Source organism: Phyllopteryx taeniolatus, chromosome 19 (genome assembly GCF_024500385.1).
Source record: "Phyllopteryx taeniolatus isolate TA_2022b chromosome 19, UOR_Ptae_1.2, whole genome shotgun sequence".
Taxonomy (NCBI): Eukaryota; Metazoa; Chordata; class Actinopteri; order Syngnathiformes; family Syngnathidae; genus Phyllopteryx; species Phyllopteryx taeniolatus.
Window position 1 is genome coordinate 5,658,451 of NC_084520.1, and position 25,171 is coordinate 5,683,621.

General features: G+C 42.0%; 1 protein-coding gene across 1 annotated transcript in view; it reads right to left on the bottom strand.

Moving 5' to 3' along the window:
* The window catches only part of cacna1g (calcium channel, voltage-dependent, T type, alpha 1G subunit), a 256,127-nt gene that overhangs the window by 98,225 nt on the left and 132,731 nt on the right, over positions 1-25,171 (bottom strand). Inside the window, exons 6-10 of the mRNA XM_061755517.1 lie at positions 13,244-13,403; positions 10,616-10,910; positions 9,049-9,141; positions 8,092-8,962; positions 6,598-6,995 (exon numbers count right to left, since the gene is read on the bottom strand). Of these exons, the coding sequence (XP_061611501.1) occupies positions 6,598-6,995; positions 8,092-8,962; positions 9,049-9,141; positions 10,616-10,910; positions 13,244-13,403 (1,817 nt within the window). The remainder of the gene's footprint in view (positions 1-6,597; positions 6,996-8,091; positions 8,963-9,048; positions 9,142-10,615; positions 10,911-13,243; positions 13,404-25,171) is intronic.

Sequence of the window (25,171 nt, forward strand, 5' to 3'; positions counted from 1 at the left end):
TAACATTATGCTCAACAAGGAATTTCTGCACAGAAACCTAAATACTGTATGTAATATGACACGTCATTTAATTATAGACCATTTTACAGTTACCGTTGTTTTTCATTAGTCATGCAAAATGATTCTTGTTATGAGTTGGGAGTATTGAGTTTTCTAGCTGATGCAGGAGCTGTTAAGACAATAAGCCCTCTCTTAAATTAAGGATTGTTTACACAATTCAGTTGTAATGTCTTGATAAACTGTATGATCGCACATTTGTTGTACAGGACTTGTGTTCTACACTAAGCTTTGTTCTAAATATTTTCTTGTGAAGTTTGTTGAATGAAAGTTATTTGTGTTTTGGTCAGGGTCAAGACTGGATGAGCAGTTCTGGTGTGTGAAGACATTGGTACATTAAAAGCACCAGCATTAATAACAGAAACACCCACAGGTGGTCGATCTTTGTAGTAAATTGACAAACGTTTTCTGTTTTACACACCCATATTCCAACCTGCACAAATCCTGATGAAGTGTCACATTATGTGTATGTATGCAAGAAAAACATATTGATCAGTCCTAATTGAGAGCTTGTGCATGAAGTCAAATTCATTCAGTTATAATTCACTTGTGAGTGTGTTATAAAGTTGCTTAATATCATCATCAATTCCTCTTTGCGGTGTTTGTTTGAGGCCTGAGTGTGTTTATGAGTGGCTATGCATGTGAATGTGGTCATTCTCTATACACTTGCAAGAGTACTGGATTCAAAGATGTTAACACAGCATCAAGCGTCTTCAAACTGTTCAACACGCATTTGTATTTTCTAAATGACATGACATTTTCAGAAAGTGGAATTTCAATAATCCCATGTATCCATCTAAAACAGGAATAAGTGATATGAATGCAGTATTTTATAGTTCTACTTTTATATGCAGTATAGACAAGGTGTGGGAATCAGGAGAATAACTCACGATGCAATAATATGTCAGTGATACAAATGGTGTTGTTATAACGTCGACAGCGATTAAGTGATAATTGACATGTTGGAAGAAAAATCACATCTATGTCACTAAAGAAAAGGGATTTTTTTGTAATTGTAGTATTTTGAATGTTCTGCGAGAGGTTTCCTGGCTCCTCCACTAACATTATAGGCAACTAAAGCTGCTGATCTGCCATATAAGGACATATTTGCATGACATAATTCCTCTTAGTACAAGCCAGCGTACTATCCAAACAATATGAAAGCAACTACTTTAACATATAATTACTACATAATGTTGCTTTAAGGCGTGGGACATTAATTATGGTGCAAAACATTTCTTCTCTGCACCAAGCTGTAGTTCCAGAGTACACTTAAGCAAAACCAAAATGGTAAACTTGGCTTAGATGATACTTAAGGAAAAGAAAACCTTTTTTTTTTCCTTTCCATGTGGACAGAATTATACTGGCAATGCCTCCTTCTACTGGATGTTAGTGGGCTAACAATCAATTATCTGTCTCTGGTTAAAGTTTTCAGCTGTGTCTGGAGACACCCCCCCCCCCAAAATAAAAAAATAAAAAACCACTCGAGAAAGAGTAGGATGGAAGTAACTAAAAAAAATCACACGGAACAGCAAGAGTCATTGCAACAATAGGAAACTCGAGGAACAAAAAGAGAAGCAGTAGGCAAGGTATGTGGAGGAAGGGCAGAAGAAGAAAGTAGAAAAATAAGGCAGAACACTCAGGGTGGAGATGAGAAGCCTATAAAACCTGCTGTAGTTGTGCTCAGGATGTTGCCATCTGGCGATGTTTATAAGCACTGGGTCAGGGACCAAAAATAACCCCTGGAAACCTGAACATGTTTCAATCTCCTAAAAACACAACACACAAATAAACAATACTTGTGCTGTATAAATTTATACAAATGTATCTGCCAGTGAAAAAAGTTAAAACACTACTAGACATGCCACATGTAATACTTAAAAGTTACTTTTATTTTAAAGGTGAATATTTGTCTTTTACTTTTATTTGCAAGCATTACAAGAGTGTTGGAGGCTTTCTTTGACCTGTATGTCTTCTTCTACTGAATGGTTTTGATAACAGACACTGGTGGTTTACAATTCTCTTTGGTCTGTAATATAGTTCACAGAAAAAAAAGTTTAACCAGAGCCATTTTATGTATCTGGCCTTTTGGCGGTTTCTATTAGCTAGTCCATCCATCCATTTTCGATAGTGCTTGTCTTTATTAGGGTCACATTAGGGTCTATTCACAATCACACCGATGAACAATTTAGTCTTCCATTATTCTGACATGCATGATTTTGGAATGTGGGAAGAAACCGGAGTACCCACAGAAACCCCACATAAGCAATGGGAGAACTCCACAAACGAAGGCCAGAGCCAAGATTCGAACTCCAGACCTCAGATGTGCTAACCACTAGGCCAATATGGTGTTCACTTTCATACTTTTAGTAGGATATCTTACACATCATGAAGCACTGTATTACATCAGAGCAATCTGAAGTTCACACAATCCTGCTCTCCAAAAATGCTGGAAATGCTGCCACTGAAACTGCTATATTTGTGCTATGCAACCTCTAAAGTCAAATGCCCGAGGTCAAGCATTTTGGGAATAAGCCGCCTAAAAAGTTGCAAAAGTATTGGACTCCTTCTCAAATTCTTATACTTTTGATTAGTTTCCCCACTTTAATGTTTTAAGATCATCAAACAAGGCGGCACGGTGGAAACTGGTTAGAGCGTTCTGAGGACCGGGGTTCAATCCCCGGCCCCGCTTGTGTGGAGTTTGCATGTTCTCCCCGTGCCTACGTGGGTTTTCTCCGGGCACTCCGGTTTCTTCCTACGTCCCAAAAACATGCATGGTAGGTTAATTGACGATTCTAAATTGATTTTCTCCGGGCACCCCGGTTTCCTCCCACATCCCAAAAACATGCATGGTAGGTTAATTGACGACTCTAAATTACCCGTAGGTGTGACTGTGAGAGCGAATGGTTGTTTGTTTGTATGTGCCCTGCGATTGGCTAGCAACCAGTTCAGGGTGTACCACGCCTCCTGCCCGATGATAGGTGGCATAGGCTCCAGCACGCCCGCGACCCTAGTGAGGAGAAGCGGCTCAGAAAATGGATGGATGGGTGGATCATCTGACAAATGTAAATTTCAGACAAATATAACCCAAGTGAACTTAAAATGCTGTTTTTAAATGATTTTATTTATGAAAGAAAAAAAAATAAATATTCAAATTTACTGCCCCCCCCCCCCCCCCCCCCACACACACACACACTTGTTAAACCATGAATTAATTTTGGCTAATCACAACTTTTGGTTAATTTTCATTGATCACAAATAAGCCTGATTCCTCCAGACCTGTTCAATCAACAAATCACTTAAACAGAATCTGTTCCGACAAAATTAAGTCAGACAAAAGATCTAAAAAACAAGCTGGAACAAAATTACACAATCCAAACAAATACAAGAACTGTCAAGAAATAAACTAAGTGACATCTATCAGTTCGGAAAGGGTTACGAAAGCCATTTCAAAAGCTTTAGGATTCCAGCGAACCATAGGGAGAGCCATTAACCTCAAATGGAGAAATTATGGAATGGTGGTGAACCTTCCCAGGAGTGGAGGGCCGAAAAAAAAGTACCGCAAGAAAACAGCAATGAATCATCCAGGCCACAAAGGAACTCAGGACAACTTCTAAAGAACTGCAGGTCTCCCTTACCTCATTTCAGGTCAGTGTTCATGACACACAATAAGGAAGACACTGGGCAAATGTGGCATCCATGGCAGAGTTCCAAGGTGAAAACCACTGCTGACCAAAAAGAACATAAAAGGCTTGATTTTTACAAAAAAAAGAAAAACAAAACAAACATCTGAATGATTCCCAAAACATTTGGGAGAATATTATAACGACTGACGAGATGTAAGTTGGACTTTCTGTGATTGATGGAACCATGAATTCTGCTCTTTAACAGAAAATCATGAAGGAGAATCTTGGAGCCATAACTTCACTTGGGTTCTGCAGCAGGATAATGATACAAAAGACACCGGCAAGTTAACTGCTGAATGGCTTAAAGAAAAAACAAAATGAAGGTTTTGGAGTGGCCTTGTCAAAGTCCAGAATTTGATTTAAATCCAGTGGCATGATGTTAAAAAGTACAATCATACTTGAAAACCCTCAATTTTTGCTGAATTACAACAATTATGCAAGTATGAGAGGGTCAAAATATCTCCACAGAGATGTGAAAGACTCATTGCCACTTCTAGAAAACGCCTGATTTCAGTTGTTGCTGCTGAGGATGGCCCAACCAGTTATTAGGTTTAGGGGGCAATTACTTTTTCACAGGGCTAGGTAGCTGAATAGTTTTTTTTTCTCTCCTTAATATATGAAATCACCATTTAAAAAGAGTATTTTAAGTTAACGGGTTATATTTGTGTGATATTTACATTTGTTTGACGATCTTAAACATTAAAGTGGGGAAACTATGCAAAAATATACATATTTGAGAAGGGGGCCAATACTTTTTTATGGCACTGTACTTCAAGGAGGAATTCTCATCACAGCGCATGACATCACGCACAATATCGCCCATGACGTGAGACCACACGGCGAATGTTTTGCTTTTTGTGACAGTTTTTTCAAAAGGACACACAACTTGCTATGGTAGTAGTAATATACTGTACATTCCTTTTTACAAATGAGAATGGTAATACTCATTTACATTTAAAACTTGCGAAACATCGAAAATTTACGACTATTTTATCGTTTGTAAGGGGGCCTTTTGTAAAGATGGTCCTGGCACACAATGTTTTAAGGTAAGGAAAGGCCTACAACACAGGTGTCAAACTCAAGGCCCAGGGGCCAGATCCGTCCCGCCACATCATTTTATGTGGCCAGCGAAATCAAATCATGTGCGTCGACTTCATGTTTCTTGCTAAAATTCCAAAAGAGAAAATTATCTTCACTTTTAATAATGTTGATATTGCAAGCATTTCTGTTACCAATCCCCCTTTTAAAATAAATTGAATCTTCTTCGTTTCCTTTCGGCTTGTACCGTTAGGGGTCGCCACAGCGTGTCATTCTTTTCCATGGAAGCCTCTCTCCTGCATCCTCCTCTCTGACACCAACTGCCCTTATGTCTTCCCTCACTGGAAGTATCAACCTTTTCTTTTGTCTTCCTATAGCTCTCTTGCCTGGCAGCTCCATCCTCATCACCCTTCTACCGATATACTCACTATCTCTCCTCTGTCCAAACGATTGAAGTCTGCTCTCTCTAACTTTGTCTCCAAAACATTTGACCTTGGCCGTCCCTCTGATGAGCTCATTTCTAATTATTATTAGAACTATTGCTTTAAAATTGCCCCTACTCCATTTCTCTTCCCATCTACACCACAGTAAAATAATTGGAACCCTGCTCCTAAACTTCTAGCTTTACTGCCTTTCCACCTGGTCTCCTGGACACACAATATATCAACCTTTCTCCTACTCATCATGTCAACCAACTCCCGAGCTTTTCCTGTCATAGTCCCAACATTCAAAGTCCCCACATTCAGTTCTAGGCTCTGTGCTTTCCTCTTCTCTTTCTGCCGAAGCACCCGCTTTACACCTCTCCTTCGTCTTCGACTCACAGTAGCTGAATCTCCACCAGCGGACATCGTTAACCTGGGCCACGACCGATCCGGTATGAAATTCTTTGAATGAAGGCTCATATTTGTTTGACAAAGTTTTAAACCGGATGCCCTTCCTGACGCAACCCTCTGCATTTATCCGGGCTTGGAACTGTCCTACAGTTTGTACTAGCTTGTGCCCCCCATAGGGCTGCATTTTAAAATAAATTGAATAATAGTTGAAAAACTAGTTATCCATCAATTTGCTTCACAGTCATAACGCTCCTCTGAGAGAAACAATAACCATGACGAGGCCCACGACTAAAATGAGTTTCACAATTTTGGTACAGTGTAAGAACATGTCATCCCCACCTTGTCAGGTTAGGCAAAACGGAATCAAAGTAAAAATCAAATACTGCAGAATCATGGGAATGATCAGGTGGCATGCACACATAAATTATCAATCTGAAGAACACTTTATCTTCATTAAGATGCAGAACATACATTTGATGAACAAATATCTTAATCAAGTATTTCCATCAGGTGATGCAGAAACCATAGGGTCCTCGGATTGCTAAGTTCAAAAACTAAACTCATGCTATTACTAACTGAATACAACCCTGGCCTTATAGTGTACATAACTGTAAGCAGATACTGTATGTTTGTCAAGACAAAAAGTGAAGAGTTACAGTATGTCAATTGTTGGCCTCAAAAAAGTTAAATCTGCCCTTCTCTCTCATCTTATCATACACTCTCTTTCCCCCGTTTCTTCTCTCACATGGCTGCAATTATGCTGGTGTAAATAAAAAAGTCCAGAGAGAGACATCAGGAATTTCAGTTGGGCTTGTGGGAGCTGTACAGCTTACACAATCATACAAAGAGACACAAACATACACAGCTAATCTTTAACTTGAGCTCATCAATCACTACATCAGCTCTGGCTGACTCTTGCGGAAGTTGCAATTTGAAAATCTGCATTGCAAATGTGGCTTTCGGCAATCCTTTGAAACACTCACCTGTTCGTGATACTCGATCCCCATGCTGAGAGTATTGATCAGGATGGCAATCATGATTCCTCGTCCAAAGTACTTGCTATCAACGATCTTCCTGAACGTATCACACACCAACCTCCAGAAGTGCACAACCTTTCCAGCTGTTTTACCCAACCTGAAGGGCTTTTTTCTGGGCTGTCGACTGTCCCGCCTGTCTCTGCGGCGCGTGTCTTGGTTAAACTCATAGACACCCTCGCTGTCAGAGTCTCCTGGTGTCTCTGTGCCACCCTCCGACTCATTGGCGAGGGCCTTTGCGCAGTAAGGGCAACTTTCAGGGTCCAATGTCAACCCGGCCACGTCCGTGGCGCTGCTCATGGTGCTGAGGTCACGAGCCGACAGCTGGCAAGAGGGCTGGGCTGCAGCTGAGCGAGAGAGCAGAGTAAATAGCATGCATCAAGTGTTTAATGAAAAATGTCAAAATAAATCAAGGATTCTACTGTCAAGAACAACAAGTTTGGATGCTTGCGTGTGTGTCAGAGGGAGTGTGTTTGACAGTGATGAGCAATGCGTGAGCTTCATCTCCGCAGACCGTACTGCAGCCTGCGTGGCTGGCAGCCAGTGTTTCCACCGTCTGTATAACCTGAGCAGATCTGGCCTGACTTTTGCTGAGCACACTGCCTTTTAGAACTTGGCCAGAAGCAAAGAAGTCAGTTGCCAGCTACAACATAAAGCATTAACATTTGGCTGTAATTAGAATGTTTTCTCTCTCTCGTGCAGAAAAAGAATTCTGGAAAGTATTCTAATTTGAGTTTTGATCACAACACATTTACGTCTGAATCTAATAGGTGATTGCATGAAAAGGAACATTTTGAGAGGTGGTATGTCATTTGTTTTACTTCAGCTGACACAAACTGAGAATAAATCATCCATGCTATTATCACACTTCATAACAGTGTCCTATTTTTACCCCCACTAACTGTTAAAGCATGCAAGCGCAACGCACTAGATATTGGTTTGATCAATGTTGGCTTGTTTATGACTACAAGATTACATGTAAACAAAATGATGTATTGCCATTTGCCAGAGACCAATTAAAAAGCAGATAGCTGAATTAGATTCTTCACTTCAGAGGAGCCTTTCCCAACCACTGTGCCATAGCACATTAGTGTGTCATGGAAGATCATCAGGTGTGCTGCAGATATCCAATTTCACTTAAATGGACTGAAAAGGATTTATTTATGATGTTTGTAATGTTTGTTTGGGCATCTACAGTATCAATGCCAGCACTCATCTACAGTATCTATGCCAGCAACATATAGTGACACGCAAAATAAATGAATAATCTTTCACAATACAGCAAAAGGTACAATTACCACCGGTTGCCATTCATACAGCAGAATAATAGTTTTGTGTTCAACTAAGCAGTTGAAAGTTGTTGGTGTTCAGACACACAAATAACTTTGGCACGTCCAGTGTGCAGTTAACATAACTTCAGAAGAGTTCCTAGCAATGATCTACCTGAGGGGTTGTGGGTGTCCGCCAAGCTCTGCCGCCTTCTCCCATAGGACATTGGTGGGATGTTAAGGCTGATATTTGTGAGAGTACTGGTTGTCATACTCCCTCGTCTTGACTCTGCTAGAGCTCTTGCCTGGAGAGTGGGGTAATTCTTAGGACCGGGAGCAGTAAATGGCACAGAGTTCCTCTTCATTGGCCTAGACGTGGACACTGGAGTAAAGGAGAATGAGCCTGGGGTCTGCCACAAGTCTGTGGTTGTGGGTGTGCAGCAAAGAGTTTCTTGGTGGAGTACACCTAGTGTTGAGTGTGAATCAGCATATCCCGCTAGATTTGTGTCAGAGGTTGCTGTCACGACTGAGTGCGGTGGTGGCGCTAAAGTAAGGTTCCCACTACAGGTTGTTGGCCCTACATTGTTATGAGAAGATGGGTCCACATCCTGACCTTCCAGACATCTGATGTTCCCTCCTGCTCTCACACTGCCATTCCCAAGATGGTAGTGGTAGTGCGGGTGAGGGTGCACCATGTGGTAAACAGACAATGACCCCTGCCTTGAGGACTTCCTCCTCCTCCTCTGGCTCTGCCTCTGCTGGGGTTCCACTGGCGGTGGAGATACGGCAATGTTGAGCCCTGCACGACGTGCTAAGAACCTGCAGATGTGGGCCACCTGTTTCACCCCCTTGCGGACCACATGGACAAGGTACTTGAGCAGCTCATCATAGCAGGAACCCGGCTCAGAGAGTGAGGCCAGGGTGCTGGCGTTGGACATGAAGCGCACCCTCTGTTCCTTCATCAGTTGACTCTCTCTTTGCTTGGTTTCTGAGAACTGAGTGGCAATGACTACCAGGCAGAGATTGATCATGAAGAATGAGCCAATCTAAGGACAGGGAAGAGGTGTTATCTAAGTAGTCATGTCAAATAGTAGAAGAACTTGAACTACAATCATCAGGAGTTAGCACTTACGATAATTAGCAAGATGAAATAGATGAAGTTGTAGAAAGAGTGAGCATCCATGACGAAATACATGATATCCACCCAGCCCTCCAGAGTGATCACCTTAAGAGGAACAGACAACAAAAAACACTCATTGGACAGCCATTTCCATCCATTTTCGTCACCGCTTCTCCTCACTAGGGTAGCAGGCGTGCCGGAGCCTATCCCAGCTATCATCGGGCAGGGGGCGGGGTACACCCTGAACTGGTTGCCAGCCAATCGCAGGGCACATATAAACAAACAACCATTCGCACTCACAGTCACACCTACGGGCAATTTAGAGTATTCAATTAACCTACCATGCATGGTTTTGGGATGTGGGAGGAAACCGGAGTGCCCGGAGAAAACCCACGCAGGCACGGGGAGAACATGCAAACTCCACACAGGCGGGGCGGGATTAAACTCCGGTCCTCAGAACTGTGAGGCAGACGCTCTAACCAGTCCGCAATCGTGCCTACCCCATTGGACATGCATAGTCAAATTTCTACAGGGTGTTATGATACAAGGCACAGCGAGAAGTACAATGGTTCGCTTCCAGATTCAACCACTATCAGTACATCATTTGGACATGTTATCCCCATGTTCTCCTCATACCTGCGTGGGTTTGATCTGTTTGTTCTCTAATAATATAATAATTGCATTTGACTTGACTTGACGCTACGTGGTTGCGGCCCACTGAGCAAGTGATGGGGTAAATGTAGAGAACACATTTTGCTGTACATTGTCGATGTGATTAGGTAATATAAATAGCTAAATACAGTACCTTTACCCATTCATCCCTCCATACAGTTTCTATCCTAGGGGCAAGGGTGGATTGACTAGATCCTACCCCAGCTGAGTTGGTTAAGAGACAGTTTATATAATGGACTTGTCTGAATCAGAATCATCTTTATTTGCCAAGTATGCCCAAAAAACACACAAGGAATTTGTCTCCGGTAATTGGAGCTGCTCTAGCCCACATTTACAAAAATGTGGCATTTAAAGTCTTACATTAACTTAACATATACATGTTTGGATTGTGAGAGGAAGACGGAGCACTCAGAGAGAACCCACACAGCAACTACCAAATACTACAGAATGGCCTAAGGAGAGAGTCAAACCCAGAACCTTTCTGCTATGCAAGGTGACTAACCACTTACTCTCTCAAAATCAAGCAGAAGTTACATCCCCCAGTTTCTTCTTGCATGCTTCACCACACACAGGCAAATTCACATAACAGTCGCACCAGTGGGAGAACTAATCCCAAATCTGGCTTTTGTCCTCCAACGTTACACTCCCAGCATGACAGAAATGTATGAAAACAGACAAAAGCTTTGCAGATAATGTGGAGATGGCGGACAAATGGTGTGGAAAATTGAGGTTATGGATGTGATAGCCTCCTAATCGTAAAAAGCTGCATTTCAGCGTTATGCCAGCTGCTACAGGTCAATGAGCCTACAAATTATTGCCTCTATCTTTCCATTTGGTTTGCTTATTGAACCCATACTAGCGATGCCTGCCTAAAATGTAGTTTAATTTACTCGATTTAGTTTCTTACCTGAAAAATGGCAATCCAGGCGTAGCAGATGTTGTCAAAGTTGATTGCCCCTTTGAAGGGGTTAAACAGACCAGCAGAGCAGTTGTTGTAGTACTGGTTCCAGTTAACACAGGTGGTGTTATCAGTGCTGTTGTAGGAGTACATGTCGAGATTGCATTGCAGACCTGCCTCATCATAGAGCTTGGGCACTGAGCTACAGTCCCTCATGCCATTCTCTCTGGGCTGAGAGCAGATAAAGGGGTTCTCATCGTCATTTTCAGTGTGGTAGTATTTTTCAAGCTCCGCCGACAGAGGGCTAGGGATAAATGAGAGGAAATTTCATTAATTAGTGGTTATATGGTTCCTGAGAGTTTTGTTTTTTTTACATTATTAATCTTACTTAAGAGTATTGGATGATTAATATGGTAAAAATGATTGGAAACAGTCCAGTTTTGAGCTTGGCTAGTGGAACCAGCAAAAGAAACAGCAAATTTTACTTCAAAGTAATAAAGGAGGTCATTAATCAGCACTAAAGTAGCTTCAAAAGTATGTTTGGTCCTCCCAAATACAGACGGGATTGACTGAAAATAGAATAGAAAGTACAAATGATCCTTAATATAAAATAATATGGAATAATTTACAATGAGTGATACATAGGTGTCCTTAATTTGCATTTAAAATGGACCCGAAAATACACTTGTAAAGACACTTCTGCATCCCAGCAAAATCTAAAGCCTGAACCAAAACCTGCCGTACCTACTTCTAGGAATAGTAGAAAAGTGGGCAAAACCATAGCCATGGAGCCTGCCAGCGCTGCACGTGCAAATTCTACGGGTATTGCGGGAAATCAAGAATGCATGCAGTACGTATGTGTCTCATCCCGCACTGCATGTGTTCTTCACCCATACTCCTGTTGAAGGCCAGAATTAAGTCAGTTAAAATGAATGGATGACACACGGTCATTATAAGCGCTACGAATGGCTCATTTAAATCTTCTGTGTGATGCATTACTTTATGAACAAACAGTCTCTCGTTGCTGGACACAAACACAACTTCCACTGACATGTGGCAGACATGTTGTGAGTCTCCTTTTATACCCAATCCTGGTTGGTGTCACTAGCAAGCATTGAGTGATTTGTACGTGCTAATCACGCGCGTCAGCAGTAGGACCCATGCTCCTAGCGCAGGCGCAGAATTGCAAAAAAAGATAATTGCAATTCAAACTTAATACAAAATCATTGGAAACACACTGATCCTATCGCGCAGACGTACAATTTCCACATGCTAATGGTGCATTTATTTTTAATGCCTCCAGGAAGTCAGCTTAACGTGACAAGTTCCATGCGGCCTGGCTGTGAGCTACCAAAACTTGCAACTGATGCAGGTCCAAAACGCTTACGGTACGTTGTGTGTGAGGCTTAACGGTATCCAGTTGCCAAAGGGCCGAACCAAAAATATAATATTAGGGAAATGTTAAAACTGTGCTGTGCAAAGCAGTAAAGTTTTAAGTTATAAACGACTGCTGCAACAAATATAATAATATGCATATTGTTGTAAGAATACCGCTTCCATGTAGTATTAAACTGTGCATTATTATCTATGTGAAGGCAAAATTTGTGACACAGTTCTAAGATCATGATATTGTTTACCTTAACAGATGTTCACTGTGCACATATCACATGGAAGTGTCTTAGTCATCAATTGCCCAGAGACATATTATTTACTTTCTCAGATTTTTTCTTTGTCTGTTTTGTTCAATCTTGAGCAAATGATGTACCATATATCCTTGTTGTTATAATGTGCAGTTTATGCCTTATGATTAATGCCTTTTTACTCTGTATTGATGTCAGTTACGATGTTGAATAAGGTGTATTTGAAAAAGGAGTATAAATGAACGGAGAAAGATTGTATTACTGTTATTGGTTTACTATTTTTGAGAAAGAAATTCCAAGCCTCTGTATGTTCCATACATAAAAGCATACTATAACCTTATTGTCTTTATAGGCAGTTTTCGGGGTCAAGGCTCTCCTCAACACTTACCTTGACCTCCTGTAGACCAATCTGCCAACGCATCTGAGTTCATCTCAGCCCTATTAAGAATATAATAATGAACATACAAATCCTGTGACCTTGTGCACCTGTCCCCGCGTGGATCAATATGCTCAATACCAGCAACCCATTAAATGCGTCAAACAAACATATTGTGAGTATTTGATGATTGTTGTCCTTTTCAATGCCTCATTTAGACAATTCAAAAGATTTCTCTGTTTCATTTTAATGTGTCACCACAGTAATTACACTGGCCTGGCAATGGAATTGTGACAAGCCAATACAGCTAGCCGCATGTTTTATCAAAGGACACAGTGTACCTTTTGGCACTAATCTTCCTTAAAAAAAAATAGCACGTTGGGTGGGTCTGATCAGTCTGTAGCATGTGATATGTATTCATAAAAAAAATAACATTTTTGTATCCAAATAATTGAACTGCATTTATTTGTTGCTGATTCCCAATGTCCCATGAATTAAAAACATACTTTAATGGCTAGTAGTTATTAGAAATAAACCTAAGTAATTACAAATGATGAAACTGCATTGAAAGAAAACTCAATGTAAAAAATGCATTAGGTTTATTTTTTATCAAGAACTCACAAAGAAAAGTTATCCTCCACAAAGCAGCGATTTCTGAGCAGGCCGGCCCACAGCTGGACTCCCACGATGCCAAATATGAAGAAGACAAAGAAGCAAAGCAACAGCACGTTGCCCAGCATGGGCAGAGTGTCGAGCAGCAGGGTAACCAGGATACGCATACCTGAGGAAAGACACAAGGACAAAGGTTACAGTCGGTCTCCCTTCATGTACTACTATATTTACAACTGGTAGATTTTAGGAATCCAATTATTTCACTGAAACACTGTGAGAATAATACACAGCTATTCAGAGTTGTTTTTTAACATTCCAACTTGAGACTTAACTTTTCATTCAGTATATCTGGAGATTCTAGTGAGATCCAATACAAGAACTCGATCAAAAACATGAATTGAAGTATGTTTTTTTTTTGTATTGTTAAATGTTGTAGTTGTCATTACATACGCAGCAGCATAGAGAACATTATATTGTGTATATTTAAACAACTTACAATATACAATATTCATAATGTAATACGATATTTTAGTTTTACTTTGGTTTTAGTGGTGTTCGACAACACGGTACCATGACATGTTTTCTCCCTAATTTAGCCACACAACAAATGTTGACGTCTGAAAGAAAACATGTCGTAACTTTTTGTGCGTGAGTAAGGCACCAATGTAAAGGCGTTTAAATACTGTAGACAAGAGTCTGCTTTGAGCGCAATGCATCTCCGACATCTCTGTTTCACACTCACTGCCTTGCTGCTCACACACACCTCTCTGCTAAATTTGCTCGAAGCACTTAGATTGGCCCAAATTATCTGAACATTTTTCTTTCTTACCACCTCGGAATTCCCTTTTTCCTTATTATAGACCTTGCACTCCCTTTTTGTCTCTCTGATGTGCCCAGTCTCTTTTCAAGTACCCCTGACTGATTCTATCCCTACAGTCTGTGCCATTCTCTGCAGGAGACTGGCATTAATAATAAGGATCATTTTCTGATCAGGGATTTTCTAGGTTATCAGAGAGTATGCTGTTGTATTTTGCTGTAGGTTGAATGCTCAAGCGAGAGCCACTGAGGAACAGTAAAGATGGAAGGAAGGACAAGGAGTACGTGCGGATAGTCCATATTTTGTTTCCCCAAAACACTATAAAAAATGGCGCGCCAAGCGATGGTAAACCACACCGGTCACTTTTGGCCGATTGAATCCCATGAAAATTATTTTTATAATTCCTTGTTATTCACTGGATTCAATCATACGGTTTGGGTAAAATGGCTTTCATTCGGGTCCAGTTTCGACTTGGGGATGTCGTCGATCTTTGTCAACTGTGGGCCTGTGAAGCCCTTTGAAACTCTTTTGTGATTAATAAATAAACTTAACTTGACATTCTAGACGCCAAAGTTTTTGTTTGTTTTGTTTCAGATTACACCATTTATCAATGTATGAACAAGCTAACAATTGCATGTAATATTCTTAGTTTCCAAAAGAAGTGCTTAATGATGACGTACTGCACGCCAATGGAGAAAATCAATGACAGAACTTCAACGAGTTCAACGAGTGGAAATGGCGCCAAAAATGGCCACCAACAAGCTGAAAAGTTAGTGAAATCGAACAAGGCCTGAGGCTTAAGCTCAATTTTAAGAAAAAAATGTGCAAATAAAAAGACAAAGGTAGAATTTTACATCCATCCATATTTACACCCATGAGAGTTTGTGTAACAACTACAAAATGTTATAACAACAGCACTCATATCTGTGTCATTGTTCTAGGTATATAATGATTTACTTTCTTCATCTTGTTTACAGTTAGTGCTTTGTCTTTTGTTGTCTTCTTTTTTCACTCCCCTCTTGAAACCTTGTTCTGTTCGACTGATCGACTCTGATTTTCAATAACTATCCTTTAAAATACTAAGAAACCACAGCGGGAGCTTAAAAAGTCCACTGTGACACAGTAAAACTGTTCTGGCATAAAACGGATACAGATCCTACTTTCTGCTTGAATTTTTTATTTTTTTTTTATTGATGCATATCAGCATGATCCATAAGATTTGAGACCACTGAAAAAATTTTTTTGCTGCAAAATTAGATTAAATCTGTTTGAGGTTTCCCGTTGACTGACTGTTGACAAGCCCAGGGTGTAACTCATCCCATGCCCGAAATTCTCTGGGATAGGCTCCAATTACCCACGACCCAAATGAGGACTGGCGGTAAGGAAAATCAATGGATGAATGTTTGAGATTCTGCAATTGATTACCATTGTCACACATTCTGCAAGAGCTTTCCCAGGATTCAGATAGAGCTTCTAAGGGAATTGCGATATATACTGTAATTCATTCATGTGGTTTCTCCACCCCCAAAAAAGGCCAAATCTGATATGCGCATATAGTGACAGTAGAAAGCTTTCAGTTGTGTGTTGTGACTGCCATACTGTACATGGAAATCCTTTCTGAATTTTGCTTTAAATAAAACGTGCACAAAGCAGGAAAACAAAACAATACAAAAAGGTTCCTTGAATCTGCCTTCATTCTGTGTGTGCTCTTAGGTCCTTCTCCACGCACCAAACCACAACAGTGATTGCTGCGCTGTTAAAAAAGCTGCTTGGCAATGCCCGCCTGTCTTCAACTATAAGATTAGAGTTTACAGGCAAACTGACTATATTCATATGTTGATATTTATATATTTATATATTGAATGAGGGCGGCACGGTGGACAACTGGTTGGAGCGTTTGCCTCACAGTTCTGAGGACCAGGGTTCAATCCCCGGCCCTGCCTGTGTGGAGTTTGCATGTTCTCCCCGTGCCTGCGTGGGTTTTCTCCGGGCAGTCCAGTATCCTCCCACATCCCAAAAACATGGATGGTAGGTTAACTAGTCTCTAAATTATCCCTAGGTGTGAATGTGAGTGCGAATGGTTGTTTGTTTATGTGTGCCCTGCGATTGGCTGGCAACCAGTTCAGGGTGTACCCTGCCTCCTGCCCGATGATAGCTGGGATAGGCTCCAGCACTCGTGAGGATAAGCGGCTCAGAAAATGGATGGATGGATGGATACTGAATGAGAGTACAGTGGTGCTTTGAGATATGAGTATAATTCATTCCTTAACCATGCTCATAACTCAAAACTCAACATCTCAAAGCATCTTTGCTCATTGAAATGAATGGAAATGTCATTAATCTGTTCCAGTGCTCAAAAAAAAAACAATTACACCAACAAAAGTCTAATGAGGAAAAATGGCACTCTACAGTATTCTACTTTATAAAACATACAGTAATAGCAACATTAAATAGAATGTAAAGCATTCAACTCTTAGTGAATTATAATAAATCAATATATTTATTATTATTTTTGATAAATACACAACATGTACTGTAACTCTCTTTGGTTTATGTTTAATTGTACAGTAAACTTCATCTGGGAGTGACAAGAAACAGATTGAAGCAAGCACTACTCTCTGTTTTTGAATAATTGTTAACTATCTGCCAAATTGCAGCTTGCTGTCACTGTTCACTGCCACAAACCCTCGTAATTACAATTTATGCCTACCACTGAAGACAAGAAAATCAGTGATGGCTCATATCTCGAAAAACTCATAGAAGTCGAATCGCTCTTAAATCGAGGTACCACTGTATTACATACTGATGAAAACCTTAATCGTGTTATCCTTTTAATTTTTTATTTATTTTTTTGCACTCAGTGACCCTGTAGTTGGTTATATGGTACATCCAAATGAATTTATATTGATTTTGACTAACATGTGCAGGGCAGCTAAGTGCTTTTGGAGAATTGTATTTTCATCACGGTGATTGCGGTTTGGAATTATTTCAACCCAGAGGGACAAGGACATAAAATATTTGCATATACCATATTGTGATGACAGTGCACGGCAGCATTTTGCAAAGTTTGAGGTGTGCCTCTTCTCAGATGGGCAGAGGGAGGGGGTGGGTTTGGAGTGGGGGCGGCAGAGGAATCCAGGGGAAGCGCTACAGCTTCAGAAAAATAGAGGAACAAAACTCAGCGCCCTAATTCTTGGCTATTGACGTATACCAGAATGAGTGCACGCGTAATTTCGGTTGTGTTTTTGTCTTTACTGTTTACGTGCATCATGTACATGCAGCTACACTCCTTCATATGTAGTGCGACTGCTCCTTTACTGTCATTCCCACTCGCCCCTTAACGAGACCAGACACACACACACAAACCACAAAATTTACAAAATACAGGTATTGGTCATTTGACTTTTGGCCAATGATATGTTCTGGTATCGTTTCCACGGTTCTGTTATGCACTTTAATAAAGAGTCCCTTAAAATGCTTTGATATAGGCAACGTGAATTTCTGAGCGTTAGAGCATTGTGAATATTCGGCCATCAATTTTTGTATACCACTTCTATTTAGCGACACGAACAATCCCAGCTGACTTCGAGCAAGAGGTGGCATACCCCTTGGACTGGCCATTCATCAAATGCAGGGCATATAAAGACAAACAATAATTCACCCATCAAACGATAATTCCCCCATCTACAGAAAATTTGCATTAGCATTTACCTGCTGTGTGTCTTTGAAATGGCTCATGATTGTGCCTCTGAATGTTGAAAGTCATTCATGATGGTGACACATCATGAAATGAGGCTGAACATGAATGTCAGGAAATAAAAGAAAGAAAAGAAAAAGAAAATCTTTAGAGTGCACCTGAATCCGATTAGCATCCTTATTCAGAGCGAACGACAGTTCATATTTGATAACAATCATTTCCTCTTCCACCTGTGCGCCTCCAACCTCACTGTGAGTGGCTGCTGCGTTGAAACGTGGCTAGCAGGCAGGTGGCTTTGTGTGATCAGCGAACCATCTGTTAATAAGAAAATGAGCTTTGCTTAGTCGACGTTCCTGACCATGTTCCGTACCAGTCAGTTTTGTAATCTTTGCATGGTGAAGCAAATGGCCTCTCTGAGTCCAGTGCCAGTGTACACCTGCGTCTCTTCTCATTTGATCCAAATAGAAGGTAACTGGCTCAATATCCGCAATTCCTGACAGAGAAAAAATGGACCAAGGATCTGGGTCTTTTGGCACAGTAAAGATTTAATAAAATATTTCAGAATCAAAAGAACATGATTGCTATGTGAATTGCTCTCATCCAGTAACAACAGTCTTGTTTTTGTCCTTGGGAATTATCAGAATGTAAATCCATGTGAACAACCCAAACAATTACTGCAAACTTGTAGTGTCCATAAGATCACTTCATTTCTGGGGCATGGAGTAAAATTGATAACAAACAGGGTGATTACAGATTTGAACGTGGTGTAAACGATATGCATGTTGTTATGCTATATGCATGATTGATAAGGCTTTTGCCAAAGGTCAGACATTGTGGCGGAACAATTGGAAAAGGCTATTCTGGGCTGAGGATCATATAACACAGATCAGTGTGTTTGTCAGGTCATATTAATCTCTTCATGACAGCCACTAACCCATCACTCAGCATGGCTAAGGTCACGATTAAACTCATCGCCAAGATAGCATTTACCTCTCATTTTTTAAACTGCCATTACTATTTTCCTTGTCGTCCAGTACCAGATGATCACAATCTTGCCAAGTTAGCTGTGTGGTGTCCAAAGTTGGATAGCAGTATTTTTTTCATCATCTCAGACTGACGTTTGCATGACATGTGTAAGCATATAGATACAATACACAATGCTACAAACAAGGCCCAAAATGCCGAACATCAGCAAGAATTATGGTGGCCCTAAACCTTAAGGGTCCAAAGGCTCAATAGTGGACTGATGGAACAAATCTTGAGATTGATACAGGTCCACTGTTTTATGGGTTGAAAATACTTACATCAAAATGTTTTTTTCAATAGTGACATTTTTGGCTCTGTCAGGTGGGAAAAAATGTGTCGGAAGAATCCATCTTTGCTAACTAGGACCAGTTGTGGTCGTGTGCAATTTACAGAAAATACCGGTACGCATATTCGTAAATTAATCCCGGTGTGATCATTCTCTGTTTTAGTGGTAACATATTATTGATTGGACTTTGCTTCAGAAATTTTCGTAACAATTTTATTAAGATGATGGCAAATGAAATCAATTACAATGAATCATTTCACAGTGGCTGGTAAAATGATTGCAATGCAGCAACCCAGGCTTAAGGATTTTTTATGTGTGACAAACAAGCACTGATCACCACCTTTATGAGGAGGTTGACCTCATCCCATGTGGACTGCTCTGGGATGCCAACAAATAAGGACAACGCTAGCCCATATCTCCTTTATTACTGCTGCTACTGACAGATTATGCAAGGTAAAAACTAGGACAAAGACCTTCCATCCATCAATTTTCTGTACCACTTATTCTCACTAGGGTCACGGGCGTGCTGGCGCCTATCCCAGCTATCTTCAGGCGAGAGGCGGGGTACACCCCGAACTGGTCGCCAGCCAATCGTAGGGCTCACATCAACAAACAACCATTCACACACACATTCACCTACGGGCAATTTAGAGTCTTCAATCAACCTACCATGCATGTTTTTGGGATGTGGGAGGAAACCGGAGAAAACACACGCAGGCACGGGGAGAACATGTAAACTCCACACAGGTGGGGCCGGGATTTGAACCCCGGTCCTTAGAACTGTGAGGCAGATGTGCTAACCAGTTGGTCACTGTGCTGCTGGACAAAGACCTGATCAACCAAATATTACTATTATAGCTGATCATGACAACTATGATGGCATTTAAATTTGCTGACGTTTTAAAGTGGTTTCAAATGTCTTTACCACTACAATTTGATCCTAATTCTGGACTGTTAGTGCTATGGATGGGTTGCTTAAACAGTCTCATGTATTTAATGTCTTTGACATTGAAGGGCTTCCCATGGGCCCTCCACCTGTGGGAGGGGCCATAGGGGTCGGGTGCATTGTGAGCTGGGCGGTGACCAAAGGCAGGGACCTTGGCAATGCGATCCTCGGCTACAGAAGCTGGCTATAGGGACGTGGAATGTCACCTCTCTGGCAAGGAGCCCAAGTTGGTGTGCGAGGTCGAGAAGTTCCGACTAGATATAGTCGGGCTCGCCTCCACACACAGCTTGGGCTCTGGTACCAGTCCTCTTGAGAGGGGTTGGACTCTCTTCCACTTTGGAGTTGCCCACAGTAAGAAGCGCCGAGCAGGTGTGGGTATACTTATTGTCCCCTGGCTTGACACCTGTACATTGGGGTTCACCCCGGTGGGGGAAAGGGTAGCCTTCCTCCGTCTTCAGGTGGGGGGATGGGTCCTGACTGTTGTTTGTGCCTATGCACCAAACAGCAGTTCAGAGTACTCGAGTGCAGGAGAGCGCTCCTGCTGGGGACTCCATCTTTCCGCTGGGGAACTTCAATGATCTCGTGGGCAATGACAGTGAGACCTGGAGGAGCGTGATTGGGAGAAACGGCCCCCCCGATCAGAACCCGAGTGGTATTCTGTTATTGGACTTCTGTGCTCACCACAGATTGTCCATAATGAACATGATGTTCAAGCATAGGGGTGTCCACATGTGCACTTGGCACCAGGACACCCTAGGTCACAGTTCGATGATCGATTTTGTGGTCGTGTCATCTGACTTGCGGCCGCATGTCTTGGACACTCGGGTAAAGAGAGGGGTGGAGCTGTCAACTGATTACCACCTGGTGGTGAGTTGGCTCCGATGGTGGGGAAGATGCCAGTCCGACCGGGCAGGCCCAAACGTATTGTGAGGGTCTGCTGGGAACGTCTGGCAGAATCTGTCAGAAGGAGTTTCAACTCCCAACAACGGCAGAACTTCACCCACGTTCCGGGGGAGGTGGGGGACATTGAGTCCGAGTGGACCATGTTCCGCGCCTCAATTGCTGAGGCGGCCGACCGGAGCTGTGGCCGTAAGGTAGTCGGTGGCTGTCGTGGAGGCAATCCCCAAACCCGTTGGTGGACATCAGCGGTCAGGGATGCCGTCAAGGTGAAGAAAGAATCCTATTGGGCCTTTTTGGCCTGTGGGACTCGTGAGGCAGCTGATGGGTACCGGCAGGTCAAGCGGAATGCAGCGTTGGTGGTTGCTGTGGCAAAAACTTGGACGTGGGAGGAGACGCTTTGAGGAGGAGACGCTCCTATCTCTGGGGGTTGAGGTCACTGAGGTGGTTAAAAAGCTCCTCGGTGGCAAGGCCCCGGGGGTGGATGAGATTCGCCCGGAGTTCCTTAAGGCTCTGGATGTTGTGGAGCTGTCCTGGTTGACACGCCTGTGCAACATTGCATGGACATCTGGAACAGTGCCTCTGGATTGGCAGACTGGGGTGGTGGTCCAACTTTTTAAAAAGGTGGACCAGAGGGTGTGTTCCAACTACAGGGGGATCACACTCCTCAGCCTCCATGAGAAGGTCTATTGTTAGATTCAGGAGGAGCAGTGTGGTTTTTGTCTTGGCCGTGGAACAGTGAAACAGTTCTTCACCCTCGGCAGGGTCTTCGACAGAATTTCTAGGTGCAGCCGAGGCGTACAGGGGGTCCGGTTTGGAGACATCAGTATTGCATCTCTGCTTTTTGCAGATGGTGTGGTTCTGTTGGCTTCATCAAGCCGTGATCTCTAACTCTCACTGGAGCGGTTCGCAGCTGAGTGTGAAGCAGCTGGGATAAGAATTAGCACCTCGAAATCTCAGACCATGGTCCTCAGTCTGAAACGGGTGGAGTCCCCTCTCCGGGTCGGGGATGAGATCCTGCCCCAAGTGGAGGAGATCAAGTATCTTGGGGTCTTGTTCACGAGTGAGCAAAGAATGGAAAGGGAGATCGACAGGCGGATTGATGCAGCGTCTGCAGTGATGCATACTTTGTATCGGTCCGTTGTGGTGAAGAAGGAGCTAAGCCGAAAGGCCACGAGATTGGCAGTGCAAAAGCGGGTACTGTCATTCCACTAAGCTGAAAGGCGAAGCCGAAAGGCAAAGCTCTCAATTTACCGGTCGATCTACATTCCTACCCTCACCTATGATCACGAGATGTTCAAAAGAACAAGATCACGAAAGAACAGGATCCCGGATACAAGCGGCCAAAATGAGTTTCCTCCGCAGGGTGTCCGGGCTCTCTCTTAGAGATAGGGTGAGAAGCTCGGTCATCCGGGAGGAGTAGAGCCGCTGCTCCTCCGCATTGAGAGGAGTCAGATGAGGTGGCTTGGGCATCTGATTAGGATGCCTCCCAGACGCCTCCACGGTGAGGTGTTCTGGGCACGTTCCACCGGGAGGAGATCCCGGGGACGACCCAGGACACGCTGGAGAGACTATGTCTATCGGTTGGCCTGGGAACGCCTCAGGATCCCCTTGGAAGAGCTGGAGGAAGTGGCTGGGGAGAGGGAAGTCTGGGCGTCCCTGCTAAAGCTACTGGCCCTGTGACCCGACCTCGGATAAGCGGTAGAAATTGGATGGCTCGATGGATGGATGGATGGACATTGAAATGCTTACAGTAAATAAAATCCCCTTTGGGAAAGTTCGATTTGTATAATATGCAACTGCACAATTAAAAAACAATTAGTAAATGTTGCAGTTGCGGTAGGCTGGCGACCAGTTGAGGGTATACCCCGCCTCTCACCCAAAGTAAGCTGGGATAGACTCCAGCTCACCTGCAACCCGTGTGACGACAAGTTATACATAAAATGGATGGATGGATATGTTGCCACATCACACTCATATCACATCTTTTTAACAGTGTGTTCTTGGATTTATTAAGATATTTAATTTTAAGAAGATACTACAGTCAAGCTAAAACCAGCTGTGGAGGGTGTTCTTGGCACATGAAATATTTAATTTAAGTCTTTCAGCATCTTTCAAAATAGCAGGATTACACTGTGAAAGCATTTGCTTTGATCCACTGAAAACAATCGTATGCCTTCAAATAAGAAGTCTGTTCAAAGCAGACTCTCTTGTCAGCTGAAGTCAAGAGGTGATACAGGCCAAGAGTGAAAACCCTGCGGCATTCTCTGAGCAGGGTACTATCGGTGTTTCTTGTAAGCTCTTTAATTATAGCACTGATGGGAAAGTGATCTGTGTGGCAATAGAGAGAAGGCATGAGCACACTGGAAGCTAGGGAGGTAGATATTGCTGTCTTTGGATGTTTATCTGGGTGGACATCCATGTGCATGACCAAAGAAATTATTGTACAGTACATACAGTGTATGTGATGTCCAAAAAGATGAGTTCCTACTATATTTCAGGGGCATGGAGTAAAATGTTATAACAGGGTGATTTCAGGTTTTAGCAGGGGGTAAAATATATGCATGTTTGTGATTGATAAGGCTTTGGGCAAAGGGCAAACATTGTGACTAAACAATGAGACAAGGCTATTCTGGGCGCAGGACCATAACACACAAAGCAGTGTTTGTGTCCAGTGATAATTATCTCTTCTTAATAGCCACCAGAAGTCAGAACTGCTAAGGTCACCATTAACCTAATCACAAAAGTACTGTTTCTTCCAGCAGAACAATGCTAGTTCAGGTCAGGCTCACACCCTTTTTTTCAGTCAAGTTTACTGGTTGATTTGCAAATGTAAAAGTGAAGCCTTGTATTTAAAAACAAGAGTAGCGAGTAGGGTATCTTTTCACTATGTTAGTGGGACAATGAAATGCATTTCAGGAAATCCAATAAAATTGGTCAGTCCAATTATGACAAGTAACTCGACTAATAAACACAAATAGTGCGTTTCCCAAATATGTCGAAATGCCTGGACAAAACAAAATCTCTTTTTGGATCACATTTTTTCTCTATAATATTATACAACTGTTAATACTAACCCTACAGCGGCGACGTACCCTGAATTCGTACGTAGTCTATCAGTAGCCTACGCTTACGCTAAATACTTGAAAAACACTTGTCGAAAACAAATTAAATTAAAAAAAGTTAGCATGACTGGAAACTGAACGTGCTATCTTCTACCCCTCAACCACATATTGCCATTGGTAGCCTTGAAACATCCTATGTCCGAGGAGACCCTGTACTGAATTAATGTATGTTGCTCAACCATGTCACACGCAAAGTAGTGTAAGTAGGATTTATTGAGGCATTTTACTTGTGGAAGTTTTTGTGACTGGGCCCCTTTGTTTCTTGTGCTCATACCATTTGAGTGCCATCATTTCGCAGAACTTAGAAATGAGATGTTTAGGACCCACTGAAATCAATTAAAAAAAATAATGTTCCAGCAGATACTGGGAGCACGGACTGTTAAAGGACATGGCTGACCTGCAAATGCACACTAATAGCTTTTTATCAGCTGTGGTGGTGAATAGCTCTGTCAAGTGCTCAACTTTAGTCAGCTATCATCTGACAGTTTTACCTCCAAACATTTAACATCAGCCCATATATATCTGGCATATGTCCACATAAGATATAAGCCTACACTTGAACTTGTATTAAGATGCAGCTACCGCAGTGTGCATTTATTTTCTGCTTGTCTAACAATGATTAGTACACGTCGTTTCTTTTAATAGCATTTACAATGCCTCTTTATCAACAGAGACACCTCACAGACTATTAATGGGTGCTGTCTTGGTGCTTGAAAAAGTAATAAATATCTAGTGGTTGAAAATGCATTGCTGATACAAGATGAGGAGGGGTGAAATGTATATAATGTATGTAACGTTAACCAGAATAGATAGAAAAGTAACAGTCCCTCAAACACCCACCCCCTATATTTAAAAGGATTCAGAAGTGAATCTCTGATGGCTGAAACATCGAAGACGACTCAACATATTGTAATTGAGGGTCCTTTTTGTGAGCTAAGAATACAATGTTAAGCTACACCACATGGCATACCAAAAACTTGAGATGATGCTTGAAAATTATAAAAAGTGAAAAACTAAGTTAACTGCCCCTAGTATGACATAAAATAAAACACAAAAACAAGTGTTACAAGTAATGTGATAAAATTTTTACTTTTTGCTATTAATTGCCACATGTGTAATTAGAAGATAACTACTGTGATATTA